The 15140-nt window shown below is 47.9% G+C and overlaps 1 protein-coding gene across 1 annotated transcript in view; it reads right to left on the reverse strand.

Moving 5' to 3' along the window:
* LOC116946075 (protein sidekick-2-like) overlaps nucleotides 1–15140 on the reverse strand; it is a 494081-nt gene that overhangs the window by 159708 nt on the left and 319233 nt on the right. The window contains 2 exon segments of the mRNA XM_076069895.1: nucleotides 7155–7396; nucleotides 10486–10597. Coding sequence (XP_075926010.1) covers nucleotides 7155–7396; nucleotides 10486–10597 — 354 coding nt within the window.

Raw genomic sequence — 15140 nt, forward strand, 5'->3', positions numbered from 1 at the left:
CGCAACATTACAACTCCACCGCAGTTATCGTTATCACCAACACCATTACCACCGCCACCATCATTATCGCCACCACCAGCATCATCATCATCATCGTCTTCATCACCGCCACCATCATTACAACTCCTGTTATCATGACCGCCACTACCACCATCATTATTATCACCCATTCATCATCATCATGTCCACCATAATCATTCCTACCACCAACACATTACTACTAAAATCACGACTGCAATGATAATTATTATCGGCATCATTATTATTACCATCACCCACCACTGCCATCAACATTTACACGACTATGAACAGTATCATCATGACCACCACCATCCCCACCACCATCACAACAACTGCTACCATCATCATCACCACGACCATTATCATTACTATCATCAACACAACCATCAACATCATTACCATGATCAAAACGACCATCATCACCACCATCATCATTACTACCATTCTCATTTCAACCACCACTACCACCAACACCATAATTAGCACCACTTCTACAATCATCATCACCACTGTCCTCCAGGGCTAGATTTCGATATCTTAGCCCCAGGGGCACCAGTGCTAGTTGAGCGTGAGTGCAATGTGGGAGGGTTAATCTACATCCAATGGGGAGAACTGGAGGATGAAATTAAACAAGCCAATAAAACAGCAATTAATTAACATAGAATTGTTTTATTGTTCATATTAAACTAATTAATAATAAAGAATGTAATGGGGTTTTTTTTGTTCCTGAACCCCTCTGGAGTTTTGGGGCCTTGCCAAATGTGCTGTTTGCACCTCCCCTCCAAGATGGCTCTGTCACCATCATCTGCAGTCGATGAGACTCTTAGTCCTACAGACAAAATGAGCATATGTATATTAAATGAGTGTCTATCTGTGCGTTCATCTGTATACTTGTGTGTATCAGTGTTTATACGTGTGTGTCTGTGGGAGTGTAAGCGGTTAGCGAGCCGCGCTACAAACCCGACAATCCGAGTTCGATTCCGGCTCATGGCCAACACCAGTGCCGATTATCTGAACTGGTCCGTGTCCTCCCCTACGTCGACTCAGCCTCAAAAGAGTATCTGGTGAGGTGTGTAAACATCAGCATTGGGGAGACAAAGGTGGCCGGGCGTGGCGATGCACATCCACCACCTTGCACTCCATACTGGCCTAACTAGGTGCTTGAAAAAGCCCTTGCCCCAGGTACTGTTTAATGTCCAGGGAAGACTTACGGATTTCCCGGGATAGCTACAGTGAGGGAAAAAAGTATTTGGTCCCCAGCTGATTTTATACGTTTGCCCACTGACAAAGAAATGATCAGTCTATAATTTTAATGGTAGCTTTATTTGAATAGTGAGAGACAGAATAACAACAAAAAAATCCAGAAAAACGCATGACAAAAATGTTATAAATTGATTTGCATTTTAATGAGGGAAATAAGTATTTGACCCCTCTGTAAAACATGACTTAGTACTTGGTGGCAAAACACTTGTTGGCAATCACAGAGGTCAGACGTTTCTCGTAGTTGGCCACCAGGTTTGCACACATCTCAGGAGGGATTTTGTCCCACTCTTCTTTGCAGATCTCCAAGTCAGTAAGGTTTCGAGGCTGACGTTTGGCAACTCGAACCTTCAGCTCCCTCCACAGATGTTCTATGGGATTAAGGTCTGGAGACTGGCTAGGCCACTCCAGGACCTTAATATGCTTCTTCTTGAGCGACTCCTTTGTTGCCTTGGCCGTGTGTTTTGGGTCATTGTCATGCTGGAATACCCATCCACGACCCATTTTCAATGCCCTGGCTGAGGGAAGGAGGTTCTCACCAAAGATTTGATGGTACATAGCCCCGTCATCGTCCCTTTGATGCGGTGAAGTTGTCCTGTTCCCTTAGCAGAAAAACACCCCCAAAGCATAATGTTTCCACCTCCATGTTTGACGGTGGGATGGTGTTCTTGGGGTCATAGGCAGCATTCCTCCTCCTCCAAACAGGGCGAGTTGAGTTGGTGCCAAAGAGCTCCATTTTGGGCTCATGTCACCACAACACTTTCACCCAGTTGTCCTCTGAATCATTCAGATGTTCATTGGCAAACCTCAGACGGGCATGTATATGTGCTTTCTTGAGCAGGGGGACCTTGCGGGCGCTGCAGGATTTCAGTCCTTCACGGCATAGTGTGTTACCAATTGTTTTATTGGTGACTATGGTCCCAGCTGCCTTGAGATCATTGACAAGATCCTCCCGTGTAGTTCTGGGCTGATTCCTCACCGTTCTCATGATAATTGCAACTCCACGAGGTAAGATCTTGCATGGAGCCCCAGGCCGAGAGAGATTGACAGTTCTTTTGTGTTTCTTCCATTTGCGAATAATCGCACTAACTGTTGTCACCTTCTCACCAAGCTGCTTGGCAATGGTTTTGTAGCCCATTCCAGCCTTGTGTAGGTCTACAATCTTGTCCCTGACATCCTTGGAGAGCTCTTTGGTCTTGGCCAGGGTGGAGAGATTGGAATCTGATTGATTGATTGCTTCTGTGGACAGGTTTCTTTTATACAGGTAACAAGCTGAGATTAGGAGCACTCCCTTTAAGAGTGTGCTCCTAATCTCAGCTCGTTACCTGTATAAAAGACACCTGGGAGCCAGAAATCTTTCTCATTGAGAGGGAGTCAAATACTTATTTCCATCATTAAAATGCAAATCAAACTATAACATTTTTGACATACGTTTTTTCTGGATTTTGTTGTTGTTATTCTGTCTCTCACTGTTCAAATAAACTTACCATCAAAATTATAGACTGATCATTTCTTTGTCAGTGGTTAAACGTACAAAATCAGCAGGGGATCAAATATTTTTTTCCCTCACTGTACTTTACAAGTAAATTGTTTAGTGATACTGGGCTGGCAGTGGATCACAAACACACAGAACAAACAATCAACGCATTGGTCAATAAGACAGCCCTGAAGAGGAATGGTCCAAAATAATAGCAGAGTGGCAGCCAAGGCACGGCATGCGTCCAAGAGGGCATCCACCAAGGGGATGAGCGACGTCGAAATGAATTCGTGCGCAGGTGCTCGGCAAATGATTACATCGCAAGATCGTGAGAGGTGGTTGGGGGGGGCAGCTTTGCGAGGTCTTCATCCAGCAGTGGATTGACCATGGCCGATCGATGATGATGTGTTTACCCCGGATATTTTAGAGATGGCAATTCTCCTGCTATGTATCCTACTGTTGTCCCTCCCGGCCATATCTAGTGCCACACTCAACTCTACAAACAGCTACCCTCGTTACTTTGCGTCCATACTTGTTGCTCGATTTGCCACTACACCTGCTAATGAAACAGCTCATAGACACTTCTACACTCCATCATTGTATCCTTTTAAACCCTATCTTTGTCCCATTACTTCACCAGCACTCCTTCCAAACTTCATTTTGCTCTTAAAAATAACACCATCTGCTAGCTACTGCTATTAGTCCAAGGTTTGCCGCTCTTCATCCTTTCACAGAAAATACTTGTGCAAACTATTATTTCTACTTTTTTTTACTTCTGGGTGGTATTGAGCTTCATCCTGGCCCAAATGAAAAGAACTCGTATAATTCCGTAGATTTTTCTGTCAGGAAAGGTGTTGGTGTTCTACATGTCAACATCAGAGGGCTTGTGATTAAATTAAGTCAACTAAAACTAGAAGTGGCAAATCTTGACCCGGACATTTTTTGCCTAACAGAAACATTTCTCACTCCTGCCATCAATGACTTGCAGATTGCGATTGACAACTACAACCTTTTTCGGCTTGACCGAGGATGTACAGGAGGTGGAATTGCCATCTATGTTCGTAACACTATTGCATGTTCACTAGCTCACTCCTTGTTTAAAAAAATGTTGCTTTGAAGGTCTGGCTCTCATTATTAATTCTCCCAAATAATCAACAGATATTGGTAGTGTGCTGCTATCGACCACCTAGTGGGAATGATGTTGAAGCTGCATCTGCACTGAGAGAGCTTTTTGGGGGCCTCCCTAAAAGTGAAATAGTTTTAGTGGGTGATCGAAATTGGAATTGGCTAAACCCGCCGGCCGTGGCCACAAATTTTACAGATGAATTTAATCTGTTTCAATTAATAAATGTCCCAACAAGACCCAACCTAAATAATCCGGGACAGTCATCTCTGCTTGACGTCCTATTGACAAATGCCCCTCACAATTTCACACTGACTGGTGTTCTGGGTAATAACTTTAGTGATCACTCCTTCATTTTTGGGTTGAGATCATCAGCCAGACCCAAAGCCCCCCCTAAATTGGTTGAGAAGCACTCTATGAGATTCAGCACTCAGGCATTTACTAATGATGTGCTTCACTCGGATATCGACAAGGTCTGTGATATACCCAACCTGACTACGGCTTGGGAGACCTTCAGGTACACGTTTCTCCAAATTCTTAACAAACATGCTCCGTTGGTTAGATTTAAAACTAAAGGCAACCGCCCACCATGGTCTGATCCTTTGATTGCAAAGCTCATGAAAACTAGGGACAAGGCTTGGGCATGTGCTCAGAAAGGTAATTTGGCCAATGACCGGCTAGAATACAGGATTTTAAGGAATAGATGCGTCAAAAAAATACGGCATGCAAAAAATGCTTAATTTTCCTCCACTCTCCTGGAATCACATTGAAATGCCATGATTTTCTGGAAAACAATCAAATGTATCGTAAAGGCATCCAAAACAGACAATCTGCCCGTTGAGCTTAACCGAAATCGGGAATATTTTTCAGATCCCAAAAAAATAGTTGACAATTTTAACCTTCATTTTTCTGAAGCTGGTAATCTTTTTGATAATGCATTGGGAGTCACCCCTGCTCATGCAAATTCCTACACCCCTGTCCAAACATTAAACGAATTTAGTTTCCAGCCAATCCATGAAAGTAATGTTCTGAAACAACTGTCCTACCTCAAAGGGCCCTCCTCTACCGGAGGAGATAGTATTCCCGTCTTTGCTGTACTAACTGTTGGTCACCTAACATACAAACCTATAGCCCATATTTTCAACCTGTCCATCATAGAAGCATCAGTTCCTCTAGACTGGAAACATTCCTATGTCCGTCCACTTCACAAAGGGGGCCCTAAAGATGATCCAAATAACTACCGACCTATCTCAATTTTGTCCCCGTTGATGAAAACTTTTGAAAAATTATTGACCTTCCAAATTATCAGTTTCCTGTCCACCAACAATCTACTACATCTAAAACAATGTGGATTCCCAAAAAATACAGCACCACGTCTGCTGCATTAGACTCTCTGAATCACATTTACAGTAGCCTTGATAATAAGCAGTACTGTGCCTGTCTTTTTCTAGACCTGTCCAAAGCTTTTGATACAGTAGACCACAACACCCCGCTTAGTAAACTAATATGCCTCGGTTTTTCCGAAAACGCAGTAAAATGGTTCCAAAATTACCCTTTTTACTCGCACCCAAACTGTATTCACAGATGGTTGGAGGTCAAACAGTGTTAAGATAACAAAAGGGGTTCCAGAGGGTTCCATCCTCGGCCTCCTTTTATTCTCTCTTTATGTCAATGACTTGGGCACTGACCTGGATCATTCCAGGGTAAATCTTTTTGCAGATGACACGATACTGATTACTGCTGGCTGCTCTCCGGATGACGTGATTGCTTAGCTACAGGATGATTTCCTCAAACTACAACTTCAGCTAGTTGCTCTTAAACTAGTCCTGAATACCTCCAAATCCAAGGTGCTCTGCTTATCACCAGGACTAAAGCAGGAAGTTATTTTTCCCCAATTACATTCCTTAAATAATTATCAAATAGAGCAAGTCAAGATCTATAAGTATCTTGGGGTCATCCTGGATTAAAAACTGAATTTTGAAGATCACATTGATTATATTGGTAAAAAGACAAAAATAAAAATTGTTTTCTGTATCAACACAAGCACTTCTTCCCCCCAATGTTCCGTTTGGAATTGATAAAAGCTACCATACTGCCTCTACTTGACTACTGTGACATCGTGTATAAATCAGCCCCAAGTACTGTACTGAAGAAGCTTGATTCCATCTATCACTCGGCCTTAAGATTTACATTGAACTGCCCACATAGGACTCACCACTGTGATCTCTACATTGGGTCAAAATTAACATCTCTTAAGGTTCGACGGCTTGTGCACCAGATCTTATTTATTCACGACTTACTTAAAAAAAATCCGCAGACTACCTGCTGGATCTCCTCTCTGTTTCAAAGAACAAATTTGACCTCAGGTCTTCGCTCATTTACCAGCTTCACATTCCCTATTGACGTACAAAAACTGGAGGAAGGGCCTTTGCTATTGATGCCCCCAGGGTCTGGAATGCTATTGGCAATAAACTGCAACTTGAATCGCTACCAATGAGAGCTTCTCTCAAAACTGCTCTAGAGGAGTTGTACACCCCTAGCTGCCACTGCTATTCATTGGCGTGAAATAAAATAAAATGTTTCGCTCCGGATGACGCTGCAAAGTATTATCTGTATTTTGATTTAGCGTGCTGATCTTAAAGGTACATTGAAAAACATGATACTCCGACTGATGCTTCTATTGTTGTGGAGTAACTCATGAAGCCAGCTATGGCTCTAGGATTTGGTGTTACATGTTATTTATGTAGTTTATTGTAAAAATTCGGTCACAGTCCCTATGGTCACTATTACGTTGCAATTATGGCTTTATTTTTTGGTGATTTCGAAAAGTTTTTTGGTTTGGACATGTTTGTTTTGTTGTAGTACGGAGTTAGACTGATGGCCTTAATCTAAGTTGTCTTGTGGTTGTTGTTGTTGTTGTTTGACTTGCATCCCACTGGGATTTTTTGCACACAGCGTTATTGTACGGTGCTTTTTTTCAGGAATATTTTGCTGTTTTTTTCCATGTATTTTCTATTTGCACAGTCACATAGTCACTTTAAGATGTTTTTCTTGTTCGTGTTTTTGTTTTTTTGTTTTTTTGTGGTTGCACCCGATTCAAGAGCCGAATGGCTCACAGGGCTATACCAAAAAAAAAAAACTGAAACTGCAATAATGATGATGAAAGAGGAAAAAGTCTATTATCGGTGACATTTCGGCCAATGGGTCTTCCTCAAAGCAGAGGAGTGAACAACTCTGGCGAAACCAGGGCAGGTAGCAAGCCGCGAGACTCACCCAGCACGGTGAGGTATGCCGAGCGGACAGCAGGGTGCGCCGCCGCGGCCACTCCGGCCGCCGCGCCGGCCCCGCCGGAGGCCGCCGGGCCCCTCGGGCCCAGCGTCACCTCGCAGTCGTAGCGGCCCGCGTCGGCTGGGGAGGGGGACGTGACGGTGAGGCGGCGGCCGAAATCGCCGACGCCGGACGTGATGGCGGGGCCACCGTTGTGCCTCCACGTGACGGTCACTCGATCCAGTGGCCTGGCGGTTGACGGCCGGTGGGAGGGGGCACACAGAGCGATGGGGGCGAGTGAGTTAAAAAAAAAGCTTTTTAAAGGGTAAAGGTGCAGCCCCGCAACTGCTCGCTCACGACACTGCTGGCAGAAGGGCTTCCCTGCTAAAGGGAGCTTCAGAGAGGCCCCCGCTGCATGAAGGATATGTTTTACTTACTTTTCCATGCTGCTCAGACGTCTTGGAAGATGTGGGAGTACGCACGCTTTACCTCGCCACAAGGGACGCGCTGATTTGCTGTCCCCAGGTCGTGTGTGGTGGTTAGTGTCATACAAATAATAATAAATGTCACATTTTCCCTTGTCAATCAACTGCTACATGAAGGGCTCCCCCTGCTTTAGCGGTAATGGGGTTAGTTTGGCCACACTTCACCACGCTGCAGTCAGTACCAGTTGGCGAAGAGGCGTCACTCCCGTACCGGTTCAGATATCATTCGCGACTGACGGCTAGCCTCGCTCCCTTACTTTGGCCAGATCCTGGGTGCGTGTCGTTAAAAAAAAAAAAACCTGTTTATTTTACTTCCAGCGTCGCAAAACCCAGCGTGTCGAATCGCTGTATTTGCCCCCGAAGTTTTGTGAACGGGCGCGCATTCTCTTCTTGCCAAACGTCAGCAGAGATCCGAGGGACGCAAAGCCCAGGGTGAAACACGGGAGCTCACTGCTTAGCTCCTGTCTCTCCTCCACTTGCCCCGCGAAAACCCGTACCCGCCCCCCCCCCCACCTCCGCCCCCCCCACCCCACCAAAGAAAAATCTAAACAGAAAATCAATAAAAACGTACATGAAATAAATAAAACAATTCGCTCTCCCGCGTAATCACATGATCAGATCGCACGACAGCTCACGGTAACGAGCGCCGACTCGATCGCGCGAGTCCATTAGCCTCGGCGCGCGCCGTTCTCTTCCGCTCGGCCGCCAGATCCAAGAATTTCTTCTCGACGGGAGAGAAGTCACCGGCGAAGAGATTTAAGGGCGCGCGAGCGCTTTCTGGGAGATTACCGCCGCCGCAGAGAGAAATGCCCGGGCGCATGCATTTTGGATGTCAAGAGTTTCTGGCAAGCAATTAGAGTGACGCCCGTTGCCCATATGGTGCCTTCCCGTTGGCTAGGGGAAAAAAAGGGGGGACCTCCCACCCCCCCCCCCCCACGATGCTGACACAATTTTTCGCAGGCATTCGACAAAGCGTAAAAAAAATCGCATTCGTGTAAAACGTTGAAATAATTTAATGAGCGGAGATGGTTTGCATGCATATTTAATGACTATTACCGTGGTGCGTCTTTATTTTTTGCGGGCTGGCCGCAGCATAGAAGGTTTTACGCACTCCAGCACTTTCTCACAGCGGCGCGCCCGTTGTTTGAAATTACGAATAAATAATGGAGGGGGGGGGGGGGGGGGGCGTTCCCATTCATTGCTATTCATTTGGCGGTGGCCGACCGGCCCAGCGGAAGCAGACATAACAATAGCACGGCGCAGCGGATTGGTCTCGCCATCATCAGAACCCTAGACACCACGGAACGATGGCGAAGATGGATTTTAATTAGTATCACGAGCGTAGGACCTAGGACCCCCCCCCCAACCTCCGCAGCGCATTCGAACAGGCGGCGGAATTTCAGACCCCCCCCCCCCGTCGTGGTTTGTGAACGCAGAGCTCGGAGTTTATAAAGCCGCGGACGGGGGGGGGGGGGGTGGGGGGAGAAAGGGGGGGGGGTGGATTCTCGTGAAGGAGAATGAAACTGCAACTGAGGATGTTTAACGGGATTTACGGACAGCCTTGGCGATTCGGGGGCTCGCAGGACGCTGCGCACCGATCGCTGAGAACCAGGGCTTTCTCTTTATTCTAGATTTGAAGCTTTCGTGACTGCAAGGATCCATACTCTTTGGTTCTATTCGGTAAAGTCACGTAGGTAAAAAGATAAAACAACAAAATTCACGACGTTTCGGCCACAACACAAGCGGCCGTCATCGGGTGAAGGGATCAGGCTGTCTCGAGGACAGCGCTGGAGTGAAACACAGCCACGCTCAGACCGCGACCTTTAAGCTGTGCGCGAGGAAACAAGGTGCCTTGACAAAGGAATTAGCATACAAATTAGCATTTGATTGGCCGACTTAGCATGATGAACGGTGTACAGGTGGTGTACATGCGGGTGAACATGCCGGTTGGCGCGGGGGGGGGGGGGGAGTTTACCTATTGATGGTGTGAAAAGGGAATTTAAGAGCTGCGAAAGTTTGGGGTACCACTACTTGAAAAATATACTGTACCATTGAAAATTAGTTTAATGTTTGGTTCGATTTAGAACATCTTTCCAATGGTTGCTTAATTTGAAACCATCTTCTCGGTTGAAATTGTGTCTGTGTTTGTAGATCTCGTAGAGCAATGCAATCCTGTGTGAGAGAAGGGCCCGTGGAAGCGGCTATTTCAAGGCTACTTCTGTTCCACACAGTATGGGGTCAACGATTCCCTACTCTCTCGGCATGGTGCCCCGGTGCGAGGTGTTAGCTACCTCGCTAGGTACGTATGCAGGAGGTCGTGGGTTCGATCCCGACCCTGAGGCCTGCATATTGGGAGTTTGCATGTCCCTCTCCCCGTGATTGCGTGTTTTTTTCCTCTCTCCTGAGTACGAAAGTTTTTTTTTTCTCTCCACATTTAGACATATGCGCCTATAGTATTTGGCTGTTATATATTGCTACGTGATAATCCACTTCGTTGGGATATCACTTGTGGCCAGGTCGCTTCTGCAAAAAAGCTATGTAGCTCAATGGGTCTTACCTGGTAAAAAAAAAAGTTTTAAATATGAGAGCATTGTTTGACAGGACAGCAACACCGGCGAGTGGTGAACCAAAATTAACGTGATGGCCATCATTCAAATCAATGCATCTTCAGAACCCGGTAGCAATCACGGGCGGCCGAGTTATAGATTTGAACCCAGCATCTCAGCGGTGCTGGGCTCAGCACTCTTGACTTGTGAGCCACGTGGCCCCGGGGATAGGGAGTATGGAAACAAACAGGCAAACGAACGAACGAATGCGTGACCAGTCAATCTACGGGGTGGTGCTCGGCTCACCGTGCGTAGGGAACACACTCGAGTGACACTTCGCCAGCTCCAGCGACGACGCTCATGTTCCTCGGAGCGACGACAATCTCCAGGAAGTCGGACGGCCCGGGATCCTCGGCATCTAGACGCACGTGTGTGTGTGTGAATGCGTGCGTGCGCGGCGTGTATGTATGTAGGTTGCGGGTGTATGCGCGTGTGCGTTTGTGAGCGTTATTAAAACGAAAGTGCATACGATAAGAAAAAAAAAAACATTAATTAGAACGCAGCGATCACGATAAAATGTATAACCATTACAGCAACCAGCCGTGCGTCCGAGAATAAATCGGAAATATAACAACAACAATAATGATAACAACAACAATAACCATAACAACATTTGGAAAGGACCGAGAGGAGGAGGAGTAGAATGGAGCACAAAGACAGATACATTATTTCTGGCGCCTGCCCACGAGTTTAGCAATCCTGCCCACCCCCCGTTGCACCCTTCAATGCCCACCCAAGAGGCACCGATCCGACCTCTCCATCGCCCCGGCCTTTTGTTGCCGCCCGCGGGGCCTGGGTGTGACGGACGGTTCGGTGTGGGCGGGGGTGGGCGCGATTCGCTCGCCACCTGCACGGGGCGAGTGAGAGCCGCCAGCCCGCCCCGAGCGCTTTGACGCGGGTGGTGCCGCCGTGCCGATTCGGCGACCGAAGGGGAGTGACCGGCACCGACGAGTGGGGGGGGGACGTCGCGTAACCTCCTCGGTGTTTTGAAGCGTCGAACGAACGTGACATCGCATCACGATGTCCATCTCGACGATGCCGATGCCTTGCTCACTGCCGTCTAGCCAAGGGGACCCCCCCCCTCCGCCCTTCCCCCGTGGCCTGCGCGGCATGAAACGGATGCAGCCCCGAATCTAAGAGTGCGCCTACAATTAGCGGCAGGTGGGCAACGTCGCTCTGCAATGTATTTCCTAATTGAGCGTTATGGTGAGTCATTTCCATATTTGGGAGATTTGGAGCTGCACGCGCGTGGTTGGTAGCGAGTGAGGGGTGTTGCGAGAATTGGCTTCCACGTTCATTAACATGGATTTTGTTTTGTTGAATTGGGCTGCTTTTTAGAGTTTTGCACCGGTGATGTATGTGTGTTGAACTTCTGTCGCACCGTTCGCAGCCCACCGTGCTAATCGGAGGTGATGACCAAATATTTTCCGATCTTAGAAGCAAAGCAAGCAGTCCTGAGCCTGGATAGCGCTTTGCACCGGGGACCACCGCGTACACACATCTTGCTACGCCGTCGCCAGCAGACGGCTGCGCAGGAAATGTTGTGCTGTACCTCAATGCTCCCCGCCTTCACCAACCCGCGCTGACGAGCGGGGCGAAGTGTAGTTGAATAACGGCTTTCCAAGCGGATCGGAGGCGTTGTTTGGCCCTCACCCTGCACTTTATTGACCCAAAAGGGGCTGTACGTGCACATTAAGGTAACGCGACAGGGAAGGAGCCAGTCATACTGAAGCACTTTTGAAAAACGTGTTTCATTAATAGGTGGATTTAGAAACCTTCCAACTGGGGGGGGGGGGGGGGTGGGGGGTGGTGTGGGGGGGGGGTAGCGGTCCTGAACTTTCAAGCATTTAAAACGGTGCACTAAATTAACAGTAATTAAAAAAAGACAAACATGGCAAAGTATTTTCTCTGCCAATTATCAACGAAACACCAATGTCCAGGGCTCTCATTTGCCCTACGTGAACACCTCAAGGGGGAGGAGTGGATTATCCCGAAATCCGGGATTTCGACTTGCAGCACGTGACTCCCGCCGCCGCGCGCTGGGACGCTAACGAGTCGGGGGAGGGGGGGAGGATCAAGAGCCGTGCTTCTCCCGCCGAGGAAGGCGACGTCGTGAGCCGAATGTTCTGGCAGAGCAAACCGCCGGCTAAGTGCGATAAAGCAAGAAAGATGTCTCAAATCAAAGCATCTTAATGACCCGTGACTCGCACCTGATGGATAATGTTATAACGGGGAGCGCCGCAGCCTTTTCGACATCGGGGAGCAATGGATTGTTACGAGCGAAAGCTGGAATTCAACCTGTCACGCCCAGATCTCGTGATCACGGTGCCAAAGTGAAGGTTTTATTTTTTGTCCATTTTTGTAACTCATATGCACGTTTGTGCACGCACGCACCACGCACTGCGCATATCTCTCGCCTCGGGGATTAAGTCGCCACCCACCAATCCACCCCACCCACGCATAGGAAGGACCTCTCAGAACGAAAGAAAGAAAGAAAGACAGAAAAAAATCTATTTTGCTGCTTGGCAAATTATGAGCTTCATTTTCAGTCGCAATTAATTGCTCGGGTGAGTGAGCGCAGGTGGCGTTAAACCTAGCCGAGTGTTGTGACCTCATTATCCCAAGGTGCAGCCGAGCCGAAGAATTTATAGAGCCGTTGCGATACGGCCGTAATGCCTGGCACCCGACAAAACAAGCTCCTCGCTTCCAAAAAAAAAATAAAGGAAAAAAAACCGAGATAGATTTTCACGCACCACACACACGCGCACGGGCGCACGGCTCGCGTGAGCTAGCCGGCAAGCGCGCAACGCGATCGCGCATTCGCCAAAGATTCCACGCACCGAGTCACGTTTGGACATGTGCTTCTGCTGCCGTCTGGAACGCTCTTCCGTCCGGTATTAGGAAGCCACTGGAGCTATGCACTTTGAAATCTAGATTGAAAACGAATTTCGTTAAAACTGTTGTTTTGTGTTTCGTTTGTGCCGAAGCACAATGATCAGTTTAATCAATATCATCATCGTTGTTGTCTGCGTCAACATCATCATTATCAGAAAGATCCGTATCATGATTGTTATCATTATAAGCATCACTGTTGTCACCTCCGCTTAACACGGTCGGCTACGTACGGTGCGAAAGAAGTTCAACATACATACAGATATCCCGTCTTTCCATCCCGTCGTTACCGAATGGGTTTCATTGGTAATGGTAAAGGTGCAGCCCTGAATGTGCCTTGCTCACGTCGCTGCCGGCACAAGGGCATCCGCTCGAGGTTAGATCTAGAGAGGAACCTCTCGAATGGTTTTGTTGGGGCTACTCTTCCACAATGTTCAAATCTCTTGGAAGAGGTGGGAGTGCGGGGGAGCGATGTACAACGGGAGATGAAATAGCAATGCGCATTGGAGATGTTTTAAGCACAATCCGAGCATGATTTTGTGCCTCTCAAATGACTATTTACTCTACATCCACAGCGCCAACATTCACACATTTATGCTTCCTGCGAGGACGCGTGGCCTGGGGGGGAAGATTTTACAAACTAGAGACATTGTATCCACAAGCCGCGCCTAGAGAACGACTCGAACGGTCGACCTCTGGATCACGTGTCCCGCGCGCTTCACCTTCACACCGACCGTGGCAGCAATCCCCACGGATTGAATTCGGAAAAAAACAGTGGAGACGTGGGGGGGGGGTAGGGGGTGGAGGGGGAGGATGGCACGTGTGATTCTAAGAATCAGGGGGCTGTAAGGCTGAAGGGCCCTCTTTCTCTCTCTCTGTCAAACTCGTTGCCATCGTGGGCGCGGTCCGGAGAGAGAGAGAGAGGAGGGCACGCGGTTGGTTTTGGCGGAGGTTGATTTTGGGGGGAGGGGGTGTGGTTGTGGGACCACCGTCGTGCCAGATTCAGCACCGGGTGACCGCGCGAACCGAAGATTAGAACGTTTGTGACCACGCGCTCTCTCCGGGTCGCAGGCCGTTTAATATTTATTTATATTCACATTTATTAAAAAGGACCGAGTGTAAAAAAAAACAGCGGTGCTGCGCAAATTATATTTTTTTTGTTTAAGGTGAGACGTTGAGAAGCCGAAGGGTTAGGAGAAATTCAGCGGTTTTCTTTTGAAGATGGCACGGTAATTGCGGGTCGTCGAGCGAGACGTGTGCCCCGCCGAAGGTGAATGTGCTCTGAGACGAATACGAAAGAGGCTTGGAGGAGTTTTTTGTGTATGAAAGTCTTTAACAACCCTGCACTGTTTCAGGCAAGGTTTCTCAACTTTGTCAGATATTGAAAAGACTTTGTGAAGGCTTTTGAAAAAGTATTGCATATCCTGGGCCGTGTTTTTGAGAATTATTCTATTTAAAAACATCATTATACCCCCCCCCCCCCACCTCTCATCAAACCCATTGTTAATGAGTGAGGGTCTGAATTATTACCGCTGCTCGTGGATTACGATTTATTATAACGCTCGTTTCCGTGTTGGGATCAAATCCCAGGGATGTCAGAGTCTAAAGGGTGGGCTGTGGGTGGCAACTCGCGATGAGTGAGGATGTCAGGAATATCTGAGCGGCTGAAGAGGTGGAATGGCGGTGAGTGAGTGGAAGATTGCACAAATAGATCTCCAATGTAGCCCCTATATTGAATATCGGTGGCAAGTGCTGTTTCATGAGCAGCTATGAAGGTGACAAGGTGTAAAAGCGAGTGGTGTGGGCAGCACGACGCCTGTCCGCCTTCGTCTCCCCGGTGCTGATGTTTACACACCACCGAATCAGGTACTCATTTTAAGGCTGAGCCAACCTAGGGGAGACCCAGGACCGGATCAAATATTGGCCCAATGTTATTGGTCGCGAGCGGGAATCCACCCCGGGTCGCCGGGTTCGTGGCGAAGTGCGCTAGCCGCGACACCACCCCTCCC

Source organism: Petromyzon marinus, chromosome 26 (assembly GCF_048934315.1).
Source record: "Petromyzon marinus isolate PM22_M1 ecotype Great Lakes invasive population chromosome 26, UKy_Petmar_22M1.pri1.0, whole genome shotgun sequence".
In the NCBI taxonomy this organism is placed as follows: Eukaryota; Metazoa; Chordata; class Hyperoartia; order Petromyzontiformes; family Petromyzontidae; genus Petromyzon; species Petromyzon marinus.